Consider the following 18,712-nt stretch of genomic DNA (forward strand, 5'->3'; position numbering starts at 1 on the left):
TTCTTTTCTCTCTCTCTTCTCTGGTCAGGGCAGGTTTCTGAGTCTGCAGTACACTATGGGCCTTCTCTGTGGTGAGGGCTGAGCACCCGTGGAGCTGAGGCCTGTCTAAAGCAGCACCCCAGCTAATCTCTTTCTTTGTATATGTTTGTAATTGACATCAGTTTCTTATGGAACAGGGATTAATGACACATTTTCAATGGTGGCTTTGGTTTGAAGACATTTGCAAAGTTGGCAGACAAGGGACTGGGAAAGCAAAGAGCAGGGTCTCAGCAGATCCCAACTCAAAGAGTCATGCAGAGATGCGAAGTAGTGCTCTCTCCAGAACTGCCCCACGTGGGAATGTCTTAACCCCTCCCCTCAGGTGAACCATCCACCTTCAGCGTTACTGGGAGCAAGTCTTAGTGATGTCATTGTCAGCACTTTGTTTATAGGACTGTACTAGTTGCTTTTTTGCTGCTGTGATAAAGCAGTATGGCCAGGGCAGCTTATAGAACGATTGGGCTTACGGTTCCAGAGAGACAAGGGGCTATCGTGACAGGGAAACGGACAGCTAGCATGGCAGTCAGGGAGAAGCTGCACACTCACACACTGACCCATAAGCAGGGAGCAGAGAGTAGACTAAAAATGGCCTCAGTCTATACTTTCAAAGCACGCGCCATTTACACACTTCCTCCAGCCAGGCACACCTCCTAAACTTCCCAGACAGCCACCAACTGGGAACCAGTCCTAAGGGGACATCCAAACCACAGGTGCCTTAGCTGTTAGTCCAGCTAATGAGGAAGCCTCATTTTACTCTGAGAAAGCAAAGGGTCTCATGGGGATTCAGAAAGCTAGAATGGTCATCTCACTTCCATCACACCATCTGCCCTACCCGGAGGGTAAACCCCTCCTGACACCAGGTACGAAGGGTATCCCACAGCGTGAGCTCAGCCAAGTCTCCTGGCTGAAAACATCTTTCCTTCTATCCTTCTACCAAATTACACTCCCCCTGAAGACCCAGCACAGATGCCTTCCTGATCCTCAAAACGAATCAGCCCTGTGTGCGTACACCTTTTGAAGAACGAACAGCTTTTGTATGCACACTGAGGTGCTGTGGATGGTACATGTCAACACTGTAGGTGGGCTCTGCAGGGGTGAACTCATGCGCACTTTCTCTTCCCAAAAGGCTCATCTCATGAAGGCTTTAAAATTAGGGGTGGGATGGGTGGGGTGATGGCCAGAAATGAGATCAACTCACAAGTATTTCTAGGTGTCGTTTTAAAGTTTATGAGCAGTTGGGTGGATCTGAGCTAGGACCTGGATTCAGCTGTGTTCTGCCACCTGGTGTTTTCTTGGGAAACACGTTTAATCTCCCAAGATGTGTTCATGGTATAAAATAGTCCTCAGTGTCTGTTTCATGAGAAAGCCAGTTAACAATGACTGATAGTGTGAGACCCTCCGGTGTGTCCTGCGTGGGAGGCAGTGTCACTGAAAGGCATATACTAGATGTCACAAGCAAGTGGCAGGCTACCAGGCCAGTAGCTGGTGAGACTTGGACTAAAGTCACTTTGAGAATTCTTTGATGTAGCATTGATTTCTTGCGTTTTCTTCCTTCATTTCAGGTTGTCCGAACAGAGAAGAACAGTTTGAACAATCGGTTCTTGCCCTGGAACGAGATTGAGACAGAGGCCATACTGTCTATCGACGACGATGCTCACCTCCGCCATGATGAGATCATGTTTGGGTTCCGGTAAGGGATTGATTTTCAAATAACCAACTTGGACTTCTCGGCTGACAGCAGAGGAGAAACCATGAGGCCACTAGGGCATCATGGGATTGCAGTTGGCCCCAGGTCCCAATCTTTGGGGTAACTCTTACTTGTCCTCTTCAGAGCTGCTCTGATTCTAGTAGGTTCTTCCTCTGGGGCAAGGGAGGTGAGAGTCTGTAACTGGCTGGGCCAGGGTTACTTCCCTCTCCTGGACCTGCAGGTCTGTCATCCTTAAACCCAGCCTCCTTGCCTGAGAATAGAGGTGAGGAAAGCGGCTTGTCTTGTAGGAGTGGGAGCTACTCCTACATGGATGGAAGGAACAGAGTGCTGTTTGTAAGGAATGAGACAGTGCCAGAGTGCTGGCCCCTGGGATGTGAGTGGGGCAGAGAACATGGGTCCAACAGGAAAAGGGGAGGAGAAAGAAAGAGGTGGTAGCAGTAGCAGTGGAGGTGACACTAACATTTGTTAAATCCATGCTTTGTTGGGGACGACCTGAAGACCTTGGTTTCTCTTACCGACGCCCTTGAATTAGTTATTTAATTGTCTCTGTGATAAAATACCTGACAGAAGCAGAGTAGGGGAAGATATATTTAACTTGGGTTTTCCTGTCAGTGGGTGCTTGGCTTCACGCGTGTCGACATAACGGCATGGCGAGGGGACTGTATGAAGAGGAGGCTCTCTGTGCCGTGCAGACAGGAAGCAGAGAAGTAGGCTGTTATGGGAAGGGGCCCCCAGTAAGCTTGCTCTTCCAACTAGGCTTTCACCATCTCCTAATAAAGTCATCTCATTAAAAATCCATCCAGGGATGAGTCCCCTTATGAGGTCAGAGCAGTCACAGGCACCACCCAGAGCTGTGTCTAATCGAATTACTGAACAAGGTGAGCCCTTCCAGCCCTAGGGCCTGATGCGGAAGTTGTAGTTGTAAACGTGACCTACAGGAGTGAGTTGAGATAGCAGAGACTAAAGCTGTAAGCAGTGGCAGGCAGCTGGGATGCATTCGATGCCTGCTTAACTCCCTCCCCCACTGTGCTGGGCTGCTCTCTCAATTCACTGTGCAGGTGCTCTGGGGGCTTGGGTGTCCCAGTGAGGCACACTGTGTGTAGGAGAATGAAGTGGGACATCACTGAAGTGGGGGCCCAGGTCAATGTGTGAAATGTCCACGTGAGGTCAGTAAAATACCGAAGGGTGAACATTTAGAACCTTTTCAAGAAGTTGGCATTTACCGTGGCACCCATGGGTCACTGTTGAAAATGTATTATTGATCCCTATTCCATCACAGAAAATGTTGTCAGTTGCAAACGTGTGTGACGTAACAGATTGGTTGGGTGTTGATTCAGACTTGCTTCAGTGGTAACACCCAAGGGCAAATGTTTTTCTTGAAATTAAGTTTTGGTTACATAGCTGGGCGTGGAGGCGCACCCCTTTAATCTTAGCACTCGGGAGGCAGAGGCAGGTGGATTGCAGTGAGTTCGAGGCCAGCCTGGTCTACAAAGTGAGTCCAGGACAGCCAAGACTACACAGAGAGACACTGTCTCAAAACAACAACAGCAACAAAAAGTTTTGGTGACATTTGTTGAACATAATTTATACATAATCCCATTCATACATCCAGCTACAGAGTTGGGTAGATGTTTGTGCAGTCATTGCAGCCCATTTTAGAAAACATTGTCACCTGGTGGTGGTGGCGCACACCTTTCATCCCAGCACTTGGTAACCGTATCCATCAGCAGTCACTCTGTTGTCGTCCGACCCCTGTAAGTTCTAGGCAACCACTGAACTTCACATCTGTAGTTACCTGTCGTGGACATAAGCAGTCTTCTGTGGCTGGCTTCCTTCACTCAGCCTATGTTTCTAGGGCTGTCTGTCTTGTAGCATGCAACTGTGCTTCCTTCCCTTTGGGTGGGTGTGCCACGTGTTCTTTTTTCATTTGATTAAAGACCCGGTCTCGCTATGTTTCTCTGATTGGCCTGGAACTTGCAGTGATCATGGCATATGCCTTTAATCCCAGCACTTGGGAGGCAGAAGCAGAGAGGCAGAGGCATCTCTGTGAGTTCGAGGCCAGCCTGGTCTATAGAGTGAGTTCCAGGACAGTCAGGGGTACACTGAGAAACCCTGTCTCAAAAAACCAAAACCAACCAACCAACCAAACAAACAAACAAAAGGGGGTGTACACTAGTAGGCCTGTATTGTCTTTCTCAATTTCACTAATGGACATTTGGGTCTTTTCTTCTCGACTGTGATGATATACAATGTTGTACTGTGCTCATGCTATGCATGTCTGGACGGAAACATTTCTCTTGGGTACATACTTAGTGGTACATTGACTGGACAGAGGGCAGATGTTTTGATGTTTTGTGGACCTGATAGTCTGTTTTACCCATGTTCCTGTCAGTGCATACATTTACTGAAACTTTATTGTGTGGCTATCGTGAGTGTGAAATGGTATATAGTTCAAGCTAGATTTGTGCATGTGTGCACATGCAGGTGTGTGTGCATGTGTGGGGGCCGTCTCCCCAGCTCCCCCTTTGCAGTTTTGGTTTGTGTTCTCTAATGACTGATGTTGAGCATCTTTTCATGTGTTCAATGAATTAGAGAAGTGTTGATTCAGGTGTTTTGCCTATTTTTGTTTGGATTGTGTACTACTCTGGGTTTCCTAGAGTAACAAAACTTGAGAGAATGAATGCCTGCCTGCCTGCCTGCCTGCCTGCCTGCCTGCCTGCCTATCTATCTATCTATCTATCTATCTATCTATCTATCTATCTGAAGGGAATTTATTAGAATGGCTTATAGGCTATGGTCCAGCTAACCCAACAGTGGCTGCCCAACAACAGAAGGTCAAAGAATCCAGTAGTTCAGTCCATGAGGCTGCATGTCCCCACTGGTCTTCAGTATAGGCTGGACACCTGAAGTAGGCTCTAATGCCCGGGAAGGAGTGGGCTTGTGAGCAAGGGGGCAGCAAGCAGGCAAAGGGTGGAACTACTTCTTTCCATGTCCTTATATACACTTCCAGCAGAAGGTGTGGCCCAGGTAAGAGTTGGATCTTCCCAGGCCAAAAGATCCATACTGAAGGAGTGTCTTCTGCCTCAGAGATCCAGATCAGGAGTGGGTCTTCACACTGCAAATTAAGCAAAAAATCCCTCACAGGCGTGCCCCTTCATTTTTGGGTTTTACTTAATTCCAAATAGAGTCAAGTTGACAACTAAGAAGGCCACCGCAGATTGTTTATCTTTTTATTGTTGAGTTGTCAGAGTTCTTAACTCTAGACATAAGTATGTGTGTTCCATGTCAGAGAGCCGAGCAGACAGACTCCTACTCACCTGGGCTGTCTTTGCAGCTCTTTGTGGTATTCTTTCAAGCACAATGTTTTAAATTTTGATGAATTTTAGTTTATCTGTGTTCACTTTGTGCTTTTAGTAGCATTTACAAAACCATTTTTATTATGTTTTGTCACTTTTAACTGGGAAAAAGTAGTTGTTCATCTTATTCACAGAGATTGACTGCCTTGGAGTTCTTCTGTCTTCCAATCTGTACCTGCCTGGCTCTTGGGCTTGCTTTGCTTAGATGACAGTGCTTACTTTGATGCACCTGTAGAGAATGCATGAGCACACTTCTGACAGGCCTGCCAACCCCCTCCATCCCCCCGCCACCCCCTTCCCAACCTCACTATCTTCCTCTCCCCCTGCCCGGCCAGCCTGTCTGTGGTGGATTACCGAAGCAAGTCTGTTGCCAGCTGAGATTGAAAAAGGAAAGTCCTGCTAAGCTGGGCTGTGTTGTCTTTGGTAATAAATAGCTGCTGCCGCCCCTGATATGAAAAAAGAAACGCCATGAGGAGCTCCAGGAAGCCGTGGGAAACGGCCTGTAGTTTTAATGTGGCAAGACACACTTAAGGCCTGCTGAGGGGCTGGGAGCCCTGAATGCCACTGTGAGGTGTTAAGAGGAGAACTTCAGTCACTCCCATGTCCCCTCCCAAGAATGACCGAGATAAGGAGTCCCTGCTCTGAGGAGTTCGAATTCATGAAGGTGCGGGCCTGCTGTGTCGCCTATGGTTTTTGACTTTTCTGCATGGTAAGAAAGTAGGGGCTCCCTTTCAAAGTGTCTCCTAGTGGTCATGCAGGCCATGGGGTTTAGCTTTCAAGAACTGAAGTGGCATTTTATCTCTACAGGTGGATCCCAACCCACTTCTGTGGGTAGGAAAGGGGGGACACAGAGGGGAAGACATATGCACCCAACACAGCCTGCCTTGTTTATACTTTATTAGCTTATGTCCATTTGGAGCCAGGGACTTCATTGTGACCTTTCTGTGCTTCTGTAGGATGTACTTGCCCTCTTTACCCCCTTCTGGCTGCATCCCTGTTTCATGTGACAGAAAATGTATTTGTCTTTGAGTCTAGCTAATCTTTCTTTCTTTCTTTCTTTCTTTCTTTCTTTCTTTCTTTCTTTCTTTCCTTCTTTCTTCTTTTGAGACAGGGTTTCTCTGTGTAGCCCTGGATGCCCTGGAATCACTTTGTAGACCAGGCTGGCCTCAAGCTCACAGCGATCTGCCTGCTCTGCCTCCTGAGTGCTGAGACTAAAGGCGTGCGCTGCCATGCCCGGAGAGTCTAGCTTATTTCATGTCACATGATGATCTGCAGCTCCATCCAGGATTTCATTCTTTGTACCCAAAGAAAAACACTACTGTGTCTGTGTGTCACACTGTCTCTATCTGCTCACACATGGGCACCCTGGCCACTGTGACACGCCACGGGAAACGTGTTTCTGTAGGAAGCTGACTTGGATTCTTCTTGGTTTTTTGAGACAGGGTTTCTCTGTGTACCCTTGGCTGTCCTTGACTCACTTTATAGACCAGGCTGGCCTTGAACTCACAGCAATCCACCTGCCTCTGCCTCCCGAGTGCTGGGATTAAAGGTGTGTGCCACCATGTCTTTAGCTGACTTGGATTCTTTTCCATAGAGGTCAGGAAGTGGTATGGTTGGAGCATGTATTTTAACTCCCTGAGGGCATTCTGAGCTGACTTTCATAAGTGGCTGGACTAATTTACACCCCTGCCATGTGTGTCAGGGCCCTGTGTGTCCACACCTCCTTACTAGCATTTTCTGTCTTCTTGTTGATAGCCATCACAGCTGGGTAACGTGAAATCTCAAGGTGATTTTGATTGTGTTTTCCTGACGACTACAGGAACTGAACATTTTTTCATGTATTTATTGACCACTTATTTCCTTTGCCCATTTTTGTTGTATAACTTTTTGAGTTCTTTACATTTTGAGTTCTTTACTTGTTGGGTGTTGACCGGGCAGGGCTTCTGTACCATTTTGTATCTTCACTCAGCTGGTTCCTTCGTACAGAAGCTTTTGTGTTGGAAGCAGAATCACTTGTAATAGTCAGAAGTGTAAACAGAGGAGGGCCTCTGTGATCCACTCACGTGAGGCCACTGGGAAGTCAGGGTCCTAGGGACAGTAAGAATGGAGCGAGCCAGGCTGAGGGAGAGGAGGCAGGAGTCCCTGTCTCAGCCATAACTTATATTTTCAGTGCAGGAGGATTGGCAGGTCTTGGATGTGGTGTTGGCAGCACAACTGTGTATCTTTAATGCCACCGGACAGTCTGTCCCGGAGTGGCCCTGTGGGAACACAGGAAGGGGATGCAGGCTATTCAGATGAGACCGGTAGGCTGTGGTCATATGGTAGGGAGGAGGTCCCCTTCTGTCAGAGGTCTGGGGGAGAGGAATAGGGTGGGAACAGGAAGAGTGAGGGGTTTACAATCGAGATGTAATATAAATAAATTATAATAACAATTTTGACTGTAAAAATTGATTAGAATGTTATTTTACCACAATTAAAAATTCCATCATTGCCAAGTGTGGTGGCGCACACACCTTTAATCCCAGTATTTGGGAGGCAGAAGCAGGTGGATCACTGTGAGTTTGAGGCCAGCCTGGTCTACAAAATGAGTCCAGGACAGCCAAGGCTACACAAAGAAACCCTGCCTCGAAAACCAAAACCAAATCCAAAACAAAACAACCAAAAAATAAAAGAAAAAAATTCCATCATTTAAAAAAAGAAAGCCTATAAGGGTCTCTTTTGTGTTGGAAGTTATGAGTTGTCATCTCTTGCATCCGTGGCTCTCAAACTCTCTGAAGTGAGACCTGTTTCAGGGACTGAAGTGCTCTGAAGCGGTGTAGGAGCTCCCAGGCAGCTGCAGTCTCTGAGTCTCTGAGGTCTTCTAGCGGCCGCCAGCTTTGCTCCAGCTTGAAACTGGGAACTGATTGCATTTGTCTTGATTTATTGGAAATGATATGCAAGTTTCACCTGGGCCAGTAAGGTGGCTTAGCAGATAAAGGTGCTTTCCCCTGAGTTTGATTCCAGAACCTGCACAAAGGTAGAAAGGAGAAACCAATGCCACAACGTTGTCCTGGCCTCTACGTGTGCAACGCGAACACACAAGCATGCACACACTCTAGTAATAAGAAAGCAATTTAAACTTTCTTCAGATTTCTCAAAGCTGGCCAGAGTTCACCTTCTCCCCTTGCACTCAGCAGAAGCCCTCGTTCCATGGTCTGTGGACAGCTTTACACACTGGGCTTCTCTCGGGGCCCTGCTCAGTCTAGGAGATGGGTGTGACCGCCTGGGCTGACCATGTGCTTCTCTCGGGGCCCTGCTCAGTCTAGGAGATGGGTGTGACCGCCTGTGCTGACCGTGTGTTTCTCTCAGGGCCCTGCTCAGTCTAGGAGATGGGTGTGACCGCCTGGGCTGACCGTGTGCTTCTCTCAGGGCCCTGCTCAGTCTAGGAGATGGGTGTGACCGCCTGTGCTGACCGTGTGCTTCTCTCAGGGCCCTGCTCAGTCTAGGAGATGGGTGTGACCGCCTGGGCTGACCCTGTGCTTCTCTCAGGGCCCTGCTCAGTCTAGGAGATGGGTGTGACCGCCTGGGCTGACCGTGTGCTTCTCTCGGGGCCCTGCTCAGTCTAGGAGATGGGTGTGACCGCCTGGGCTGACCGTGTGCTTCTCTCAGGGCCCTGCTCAGTCTAGGAGATGGGTGTGACCGCCTGTGCTGACCGTGTGCTTCTCTCAGGGCCCTGCTCAGTCTAGGAGATGGGTGTGACCGCCTGTGCTGACCATGTGCTTCTCTTGGGGCCCTGCTCAGTCTAGGAGATGGGTGTGACCGCCTGGGCTGACCGTGTGCTTCTCGTCTACACTCTCAGGCAGGAAGAATGGGAACCTCAGGATAGAGAAATTGCACACATGTTCTGTGGAACCACGGTGTCGTGCTCATTAAAAACAAACCTCTAAAGAAACAAAAGAAGCAGGAATTGCTGTCTCCCACTTCTTAGCAGGTCGTTATGTATGCCACCTTATGGAGTTCCTTACTGTGACCTTCCCACTAGACAGTGGAGAGACACTGTGGGGTGATAAGCAGATTATTGATGATGCTCTATTACTGTTTGATTCTGATTTGCTTGTGTTTGATTATGAGGTTTTTTTTTTGTTTTTGTTTTTAAGTGTGAGAGAAAGAAACTGAAATAAAAGGAAAAATGCAAAAGTCCTTAAGGTTCAGAGCTGGCCAGATAAAAGCACTAATTTTTAAGTGTGTGTGTTTTCAAGGGTGTGGAGAGAGGCACGTGATCGTATTGTGGGTTTCCCTGGCCGTTACCATGCGTGGGACATCCCTCACCAGTCCTGGCTCTACAACTCCAACTACTCCTGTGAGCTGTCCATGGTGCTGACAGGCGCTGCCTTTTTTCACAAGGTAAGAGGACACTGTTAGTGGTCCGCTGTGTTCAGTGGTCCTTGCTTAGTAAGGGTGAGCTTGTGTGGGAAAGAATGCTACCTTCAAACTAGCCTTTCTAGCTGGGTGTGGTGGCACACGCCTTTAATCCCAGAACTCGGGAGGCAGAGGCAGGCGGATCTTTGTGAGTTCAAGGCCAGCCTGGTCTACAAAGCAAGTCCAGTACAGCCAAGGCTACAGAGAGAAACCCTGTCTCAAAAAACAAACAAAACAAAACAAAACCAGCCTTTCTGATTCTGTGGCCCCTTTGTGCCAGAGCCAAGCTATTCCTGGATTTTAAGGAACAAAGTGATTAGAGAAGCCTAGCACTGTTGCCCACACCCAGTGGTCTGTAGCAAAGTAGGAAGATCACAGGCTTGAGGCTAGGATAGGTTATGCAGTGAGACATCATCTCAAGGCAAGAAAACAGAAACTATGCATAGAGTAACTGAAATAAAGTCAGGACTGGGACTGCCTATAGACTGTGGGGACTGCCTGTAGACCATGGGGACTGCCTGTAGACCATGGGGACGCCTGTAGACCGTGGGGACTGCCTGTAGACCATGGGGACTGCCTGTAGACCATGGGGACTGCCTGTAGACCATGGCGACTGCCTGTAGACCATGGCGACTGCCTGTAGACCATGGGGATGCCTGTAGACCATGGGGACTGCCTGTAGACCATGGCGACTGCCTGTAGACCATGGGGATGCCTGTAGACCGTGGGGACTGCCTGTAGACCGTGGGGACTGCCTGTAGACCGTGGGGACGGCCTGTAGACCGTGGGGACGGCCTGTAGACCGTGGCGACTGCCTGTAGACCATGGGGATGCCTGTAGACCATGGGGACTGCCTGTAGACCGTGGGGACTGCCTGTAGACCGTGGGGATGCCTGTAGACCGTGGGGACTGCCTGTAGACCGTGGGGACTGCCTGTAGACCGTGGGGACTGCCTGTAGACCGTGGGGACTGCCTGTAGACCGTGGGGACTGCCTGTAGACCGTGGGGACTGCCTGTAGACCGTGGGGACTGCCTGTAGACCGTGGGGACTGCCTGTAGACCGTGGGGACTGCCTGTAGACCATGGGGACTGCCTGTAGACCGTGGGGACTGCCTGTAGACCATGGGACTGCCTGTAGACCATTGCTCTCACTCTACACAATTGAAGTCACAAGACGAAAGGCCTATTGAGTACTGTTCACTTTCAGCACTACCACTCAGATGTGGCTCAGTCAGGCTCTGATTGCCACAGGGTCCACTGTGGGCCTCTCTCCAGGGCCACTGCCACTTTTTCCCAGAGATGTTTTCACATTCCAGTTTTACATTAGGTTTCGCGTTAGGGTACCCCAGTGTAGGTACCCTCGGCCATCACACCTCCCTTGCACTGTTACCTCAGTATATGCTGCTTTTTACTTCTGGCTCCTCCTCCTTTTACATTTCTCAACATAACTATTGGCCTATTGTGGCTCCTGAGCTCTTTGTGGGTGCCTGGTCAGAGCTGCAGTGTGCTGGGATGTATAAAGAACACCAAAGCACGAAAACACACCAGAGAAGTTACAAAATACCTTAGCTTTTTATGTTTACTTGTCAAAATGCAGTTGTTTTAGATAGGTGGGGTAAGTAAATTATTAATTCTACTTTTATTTTTCTATTTGTTTATTTTGAGACAAGGTCTCTTTATACAACCCCGGCTGTCCTGGAATTCACTGGCGATCGCCTGCCTCTGCCGCCCCAGGGCTGGCACTGAAGGCGTGCACCACTCGGCCCTTTTCTTTTGTGGTGGTGCTGGGCATCAAGCAAAGCTGGAGTGTGCAAAATACCCTTCTGCTACGTGGCAATTCCAGCTTTTGCGTTTTAAGGACATGGTTCTGAGGACACTTAAAATGCCATACGGTTCATATTATATTTATTTAAAAAATTAAAAAATTTTTTTCTAGATGTATGTGTGGTATGTGTGTGTGTATGCAGGCTTTGTTTGCATGTGTATGGGCACATGGGTATGTTTGCACGTGTTTGTGCAGGCCCAAGGGTGGGGTCAGGAGTCATGCCCAGCCATTATCCTGCTTTACTCAGCGAGGCCGCCGGAGCTTACAGATATGCCTCGTCTTGGTGGCTGCCTTGCTCTGGGGAGCCTGTCTGCTCCGCCTCCCCAGCTGGTAATCACAGACGGGCTACCACACCGCCTGCTATTTATGTGGGCTCTGGGGTCCAAACTCTAGTTCTTAGCCTTGCACAGCAAGCACTGTTAACCACTGAGTCATTGCCCACGCCCTTGTAGCACATTTCTATCTTTCTTTCTTTCTTTCTTTCTTTCTTTTTTTTTTTTTTTTCTTTTTCAAGACAGGGTTTCTCTGTGTAGCCTTGACTGTCCTGGGCTTGCTTTGTAGACCAGGCTGGCCTTGAACTCACAGAGATCCAGCTGCCTCTGCCTCCCGAATGCTGGGATTAAAGGCGTGCACCACCACTGCCTGGACTTGTACCACATTTCTTTTGAGTGATGCTATGACCTATGCTTTCCCTTTGAAGTCTTCAGCTGGCCTCTGAAGAACCCCCGTTCTGAATGAAGGTGGAATGTGTGTGCAGCTCTGTGGTAGAGCATTGCCCTAGTATGCAAGAGGCCTCGCTGCCATTCCTAGCACCACAGAATCCCTAGTCTGAGCATGTTGCTGCCACTGCCCCTCACAGAATGCCTTTGCCAGCTCGTCAACCCATTGAACTAGCTTTTGTGAAGGCATTGCCCTCCTGTTGGTGTTTGCTTGTAGACTGCAAAGAAAGCACACTGACACATGAGGTGCTCTCACAGTGAAGATCTGCACTGCAAACCGGGCATGGTGGCGTACACCTTTAATCCCAGCACTCAGGAGGCAGAGGCAGGCAGATCGCTGTGAGTTCGAGGCCAGCCTTGTCTACAAAGCGAGTCCAGGACAGCAAAGGCTACACAGAGAAACCGTGTCTTGAAAAACCAAAACCAAAACCAAACCAAACCAAAACAAACAAAAAACCACAAAACAACAAAAAAAGGCCAGACATGGTGTTGCATGCCTTTAATCCCAGCACTTGGTCTACATAGTGAGTCCAGGACAGCCAAGGCTACACAGAGAAACCCTGTCTCAAAAAAAAAAAAGATCTGCACTGCAAGACGCTGCTCCCAGTCCTTAGATGGCAATAGTGCATCCTCACTGTGACTGTCCCCACCCCCACCTGCCTATACCTCCAGCACCTTCTCTCACCGGCCCAACAGCCCCTAGAGTCACTTTTTTTTTTTTCAAGACAGGGCTTCTCTGTGTAGCCTTGGCTGTCCTAGACTTGCTTTGTGGACCAGGTTGACCTCAAACTTACAGCGATCCGCCTGCCTCTGCCTCCCAAGTGCTGGGATTAAAGGCGTGTACCACCACGCCTGGCCTGAAAGTGAAAAAATTTCTAATGGTGTTCTGGTCCTTTCTTTCCTGACAGTATTATGCCTACCTGTATTCTTATGTGATGCCCCAGGCCATCAGAGACATGGTGGACGAGTACATCAACTGTGAGGATATCGCCATGAACTTCCTTGTCTCCCACATCACACGGAAGCCCCCTATTAAGGTAGGCCCTGTTAGCTGTGGGAGGGGGTGTGCATGCCCACTTCATGCTTTGGTTTGCCGTAGCGCAGCTTGTGACAGTGCCACACCTCAGGGACTTTTCTCTGAGGGTGCACAAGGACTCTGCACACATAGGATTGATGATAAGGTTGTAAGACAGCAGCTTTGCATTAAGGCCATTGGATAGACTTGAGGGTGTTGGGATTTGTGGAGTGTGAGGGCTGGAGCAGTGGTACACCCCGTCTTTCCTTCCCTTCTGAAGCAGGCTGCAGTTAAAAAAAATAATTTATTAATTTATTCATATTACATCTCAGTGGTTATCCCATCCCTTGTATCCTCCCATTCCTCCCTCCCTCCCATTTTCCCCTTATTCCCCTCCCCTATGACTGTGACTGAGGGGGACCTCCTCCCCCTGTATATGCTCATAGGGTATCAAGTCTCTTCTTGGTGCAGGCTGCAGTTTTTAATGGCAGATGCACTAACTTGTTTGTTATCGAAAGGAATCGCAGCTGTCTTTGTGTCATCTTAAGTTAGCTGCAGCGTTTCAAGGAAGTGTTGCTGGTCACTGCTGTGGAGAGGTGGTCGTCAGCCTTTCTCTGTGCCCCAGTTCAGTTCCCAGCATGCATGTTGGGTGGTTCGCAAGCTGCCGTAACTCGAGTTGCAGGGGACCTGATGTTCTCTTGTGGACTCTGCAAGCACTGCACTCATGTGCACATACCCACAGACAGACACGATTACAAATAAAAATGTAAAGAAATCATGCAGAAACCGCTGCTTCAGTGAAAACGGTGGTTATATGACACAAGTGTTTTGATGTGGGTTTTATTTAGCTGCATGAGAGTTGGTGAGAGCAGCAGGTGAGTGGGAAGAGAAGGGCCAAGGCTTTGCACATGAGTGTGTGTTCCCTCAGCGCTGCAGCTTTGTTGTTGTTGTCATCGTTGATTTTTCTGTGTGTGTAGCCTTGGTTCTCCTGGAACTCACTGTGTAGACCAGGCTGGCCTGGAACTCAGAGATCTACCTGCCTCTGCCTCCTGAGTGCTGGGGCAGCTTACTTACTTCCCGCCCCTTCCCCCCCTAGCCCCTCCCCGGCCCCAAGATAGGGTCTCTCTGTGTAGCCCTGGCTGTCCTAAACTCATTTTGTAGACCAGGCTGGCCTCCAACTCACAGTGATCTGCCTGCCTTTGCCTCCTGAGTGCTGAGATTAAAGGTGTTCGCCACCACGTCTGGCCCAGGCAGCTTACTTTTAACATAACCATTTCATTTAAAACATTTTGTTTCAAATACACTTAAGGGCCAGGTGGTAGTGGCACACGCCTTTAATCCCAGCACTCAGGAGGCAGAGGTAAGCAGATTGCTGTGAGTTCAAGGCCAGCCTGGTCTACAAAGTTAGTCCAGGACAGCCAAGGCTACACAGAGAAACGTTGTATCAAAAACCAAAACAAACAAACAAACAAACAAACAAATGTAAGGGTTATGAGATGGTTCATGCCTATCTTCCTCCCTTTCCTTTATGGACATTGAGTGTGAGCCTGCACTGATGTACCATGCACTAGAAATCTTTCTGTCCTGAGTTCTAGTCTGTCCTGTTTCTGTTCCAGGACCAGGGTTGCCTGTTCTGAACTTCACAAATGACCTGGCACCTTTCCCCGTGTTTCTTAGTCATCTTGCCTTCACAATTCTGTCTTGTCATCTGTATTCCCCTTTCTGGGTTCTGATCCCAGTGCCCTTCACTTGTTGATTTTTCTGTGTATGCTCACAGGTTGAATGGCTGCACAGTGTCTGAGTCTCTTTGGAAAGTTCCTCTCGTAATACTTGTTGGTCACAGCCTCCCGTCACACTGCTGTGCCTCATGCTCTGGTGCTGCTTCTGTCTTTGGTTTCTGCAGGTCTTTCCCCTGCGCTCGCTGCTGTTTCTGACTTGTAGTGATGCAAAGGGCTTTACCCTTCCTCCGGTTTCTGCCTGCTTAGGCTTCCTAAGCCTCTTGGGGTGTGCAGACACACAATAACTTAAATTCCTACCTCAGTCCCCTCACAAGATGTCTTCAGACATGAGTAGAGGTGTGCCCTTCCCCTCCGACTGAGAGCCAAGCTTGAGAGGAAAACCTTTGCCTGCCGTCTTTGTCTCCTCTACCCAGGTCCCATCCTGCTGGGGCCCAGGCTCAGGTCTCCAGCAGAATTTGTGAGGGGTTTTCTATGGTAGAAATCTTAATAATAGACTGTTTTCTCATGTTTTAAAATTTAACTTTCTTAAACATTTTTTAATGACTTTATAATTTTAGAATGATTTGTTCTGTTTTGGCTAGTTTTCCAGTATTTTGCTATGAAAAACAGCTGTATACCGACATCTTGTTGTGCCACCGAGATAAATACTGGAGGGAGACTTGTTCGGACTGTTCACAGGGGACTTTGCTGTCCATTAAGTTTGGTGACATGGAAAAGACCCCCCTGAATGTTTTGATACATACATACTGGGCTGTGTGGATGTAGCCATAGGTGGCTCGGCAGCGTCACTGTGGACATGGCGTTGGCTTGGCCATGCCCATAAGATCCTGTCAGCTGTCATAATGTGTTCTCACCTGCTCTCTTTCTCCTGTTTCCAGGTGACATCGAGGTGGACTTTTCGATGCCCAGGGTGCCCTCAGGCTCTGTCCCACGATGACTCTCACTTTCACGAGCGGCACAAGTGTATCAACTTCTTTGTCAAGGTGTACGGCTACATGCCCCTCTTATACACACAGTTCAGGGTGGACTCTGTGCTCTTCAAGACCCGCCTGCCCCATGACAAGACCAAGTGTTTCAAGTTCATCTAGGGCCTTTCCAGTCTTGACGAGACAATGAGCAGAGTGCGGGGAGGCGCTCCCGAGGTTCCCAGGTGTTGAAGAGCCTTGGGGACATCTGTGGGGCAGGGCCCAGATCCTTTGCTGGGAGAGGCAGCAGGGAAAGTGGAAAGGGGTGGCTGACTTTATTCTGAAGTCAGCCACACTGGGCCTGGGATCCTGGTCAGCAGACTCGGGGTTTCTGCACAGGACACTGTCTGATAGCAAACACTGAGGACTGTGGGGACTCTGTGGTGAGTCACTAGTTCATAAGCCCGGGACGGCTGGTTTGTGGTTTTTAAATTCAATAACTATTATTATTTAAAGAGAGAGTTTCACATCTGCCATTTAAGGCTTATTTATATGTGTGCATATATGTCCACACATACGTGTATATACGTATATATGCACACACACACATCACACACACCACACATAGCACATACATACATATAAACATACATACATATACATATATATATTTGGTGGGGTGGGGGTGCACCTGAAATTTCTGCCAATCTCTCCAAGGGAGGAACCTACCTACCTGGTTATGTATTTAGTGGAGATGGTCCTGGCCCTGTGTTACCTGGACTGACATTTGCAGCCCCCCTCCCCCCCCAGTAGCATGGCTGCAGAAATAAGCAGGATGGACTTGGCCTAGGCAAGCTCTCCTGATCTGCTCTGGCCCCTTCCGTTGCCTCAGTGATGCTGACACAGCTTCTCCTGTTGGAGGCTGCACAGTGGGGATGGCGTGCTCCGAGGGTTGGACCCAGGCAGCACTTAGGTGTCACTGGCTTGTCATTACTCTCCTATTGTCTCTTGAGTGTGAGAGAGAATGAAGAGGCAAACAGTGAGCTGTACTGCCCACCCTCCTGGTGACAATGGTGCGGGGACACTGGTGCGGGGCACTGGTGCCTGCTCCCTGTAGCACTAGTTTTTCTCGGAGGAGACAAGAAATTAGCAGGCTGGCTGGGAGTTTGTGTGGTGTAGAGCCAGCCTGTGTCCTTTGAGGATCCCAGAGTCTTACTGCAAGGCACGTGCCTTGGAATGAACGCCTAGGTGAAATTCACCTCCCTGCTTCCGTCTGGACTTCGTCCTGTACTGTATGGTGTAGATCCCTGAAGCCATGTTGGCTGTAGAAAGCGCTCGCCTTCAAGGTCTGGGGTGTGCTAGAGCCTGGAGGCGGTGGTTTGCTCAGTGAGTTCTTACAAGTTAACAGGCATTCACCCCCACATTACCACTTTCCACTCCCTGTTTACGGTTCTGTTCCCAGGGCAGAAAGTGAAATAAGCTAGTTTGGGGTGTGGTGGCAGTGGGGAAACTGAGAGCGCTAGTGAGATTCTGCCCATGACTTGTCTCCCTGCCCCACGAGGTTGGGTGGGACTGAGTATTCCCAGCTGCTGAGCCAGAGTCTGTCCTGGTCATGTTCCTGCCTTAAGCCAGGTCTGTCTTCCTAGGCCCTGACACGGGGTGCTGCTGCTGGGGGTCCTGACTTCTAGATCTCTCCTGTTGTAGGGCTGGCATGGACCAGGCTGCTGCAGGGCTTCCACTGTCGTCGTCTGGAACCTGACACCTGGGGCTGCCTGGGACATTTGGTTCCTGGCAACTCAGCAAAGGGTCTAGACTCCTTACCCCAACTTTCTGTCCTCTCACTATTGTTTGTAGTAGTAGCCCTCTTCCCTCAGGGGAGCCAAAGAGTGTGGTGTTTTGCGCTAAATATGTGGCTGCTATTTTATCTTTTTTTTCTTCTTCTTCTTCCCAGTATTGGGGATAGAAGCCAGAGCTGTGGGTGGGGCCCCCTACAGTCCCTCTGCCTCGGGCCCCAACCCTATCCGTCTTGTTTCTTTTAATGTGAGAACTTGTAAATTGATTCTATGGCACCTGATGAGAAAGTCAGTCTCTGTGGTCAACCCCTTCTGTAGGGCCCAGAAAGCTATTGGTCACTCATGGGTATCACGTGTTTGAGGGACAGTACCATCATAGTGTGCTATGGGATAGCATAACATCTCTGGGTCTGGTGGGAACACTGACTGAAAGACCCCAGCAGCAAGTATGGACAGTGACTGTCCCTGAGTGTCTCCCAGGCCAGAGGCGAAGACAAAGCAGTTGGACCCTGCTGGTGATGTGGCTTGTGGGCTAGGGGACGTGCTTGGAAATGATTGCCCCACTACAAATGTGGGAGCCTGCCTGGTGGATGCTGCTGCCTACCATGGGTCACCTCCTGTCTTGGACTCCTCACATAGGTCACACCCAGCTACCCAGTCTCAGCTCCCAGGGCCAGGACAGCTTGGTTTTTCCAGTTGCTCTTTATCTTGAGGTCAAGGGCCACCCACAGAGTGACAGACCCCCACGGTGCTGCCCCAGGCCAGTGGACCACCTACAATGCTCCTGTCTGGGGTGGCCTTGTTAGTGAGCATGGAGCTGCAGGGTGCAGCTGCCTGTGGTGGCTCTGATAACAGAATTTGTCCCTCTGTCTGCCCCTTTTAAACCATGAGCACAAAGGTCTTAACGTTAGATTTTTGTAAAAAAACAAAATAAATGGAGACTTTAACTCAATCTTCTTGGAGGTGTTTTGTTATTCTCAGCAAGGACAAAAGAGTCACCTGTGTCAAGGCGCCTGCCTGATTTCAGTGGCTTCTGCGTGGCCAGCTCGGAGCACTCCAGCGTCAGCCAGGCAGCAGGAGCAAGGGGAACTGGACAAGTCAGCCAAGGTTTCATTTCGCACACCAGCTAACCTGTTACTGTGGGAATTTAAAACAATAGATATTTTATTTTTATTGTGCATAAGCGTATGCGTGCAGCTATTTGCTGAGGCCAAA

General features: G+C 49.2%; 1 protein-coding gene across 3 annotated transcripts in view; it reads left to right on the forward strand.

The window, feature by feature from the left end:
• Positions 1-18,449, forward strand: part of EXTL3 (exostosin like glycosyltransferase 3) — a 98,477-nt gene extending 80,028 nt beyond the window's left edge. For all 3 annotated transcript variants that reach the window (XM_084767183.1, XM_084767182.1, XM_084767184.1), the window contains 4 exons: positions 1,602-1,729; positions 9,342-9,486; positions 12,954-13,082; positions 15,678-18,449. In XM_084767183.1, the coding sequence (XP_084623309.1) occupies positions 1,602-1,729; positions 9,342-9,486; positions 12,954-13,082; positions 15,678-15,887 (612 nt within the window). In that variant the 3' untranslated portion in view covers positions 15,888-18,449. The remainder of the gene's footprint in view (positions 1-1,601; positions 1,730-9,341; positions 9,487-12,953; positions 13,083-15,677) is intronic.
• The last annotated feature ends 263 nt before the right edge of the window (positions 18,450-18,712 follow it).

This window comes from Acomys minous (assembly GCF_964271855.1).
Source record: "Acomys minous genome assembly, chromosome: 18".
In the NCBI taxonomy this organism is placed as follows: Eukaryota; Metazoa; Chordata; class Mammalia; order Rodentia; family Muridae; genus Acomys; species Acomys minous.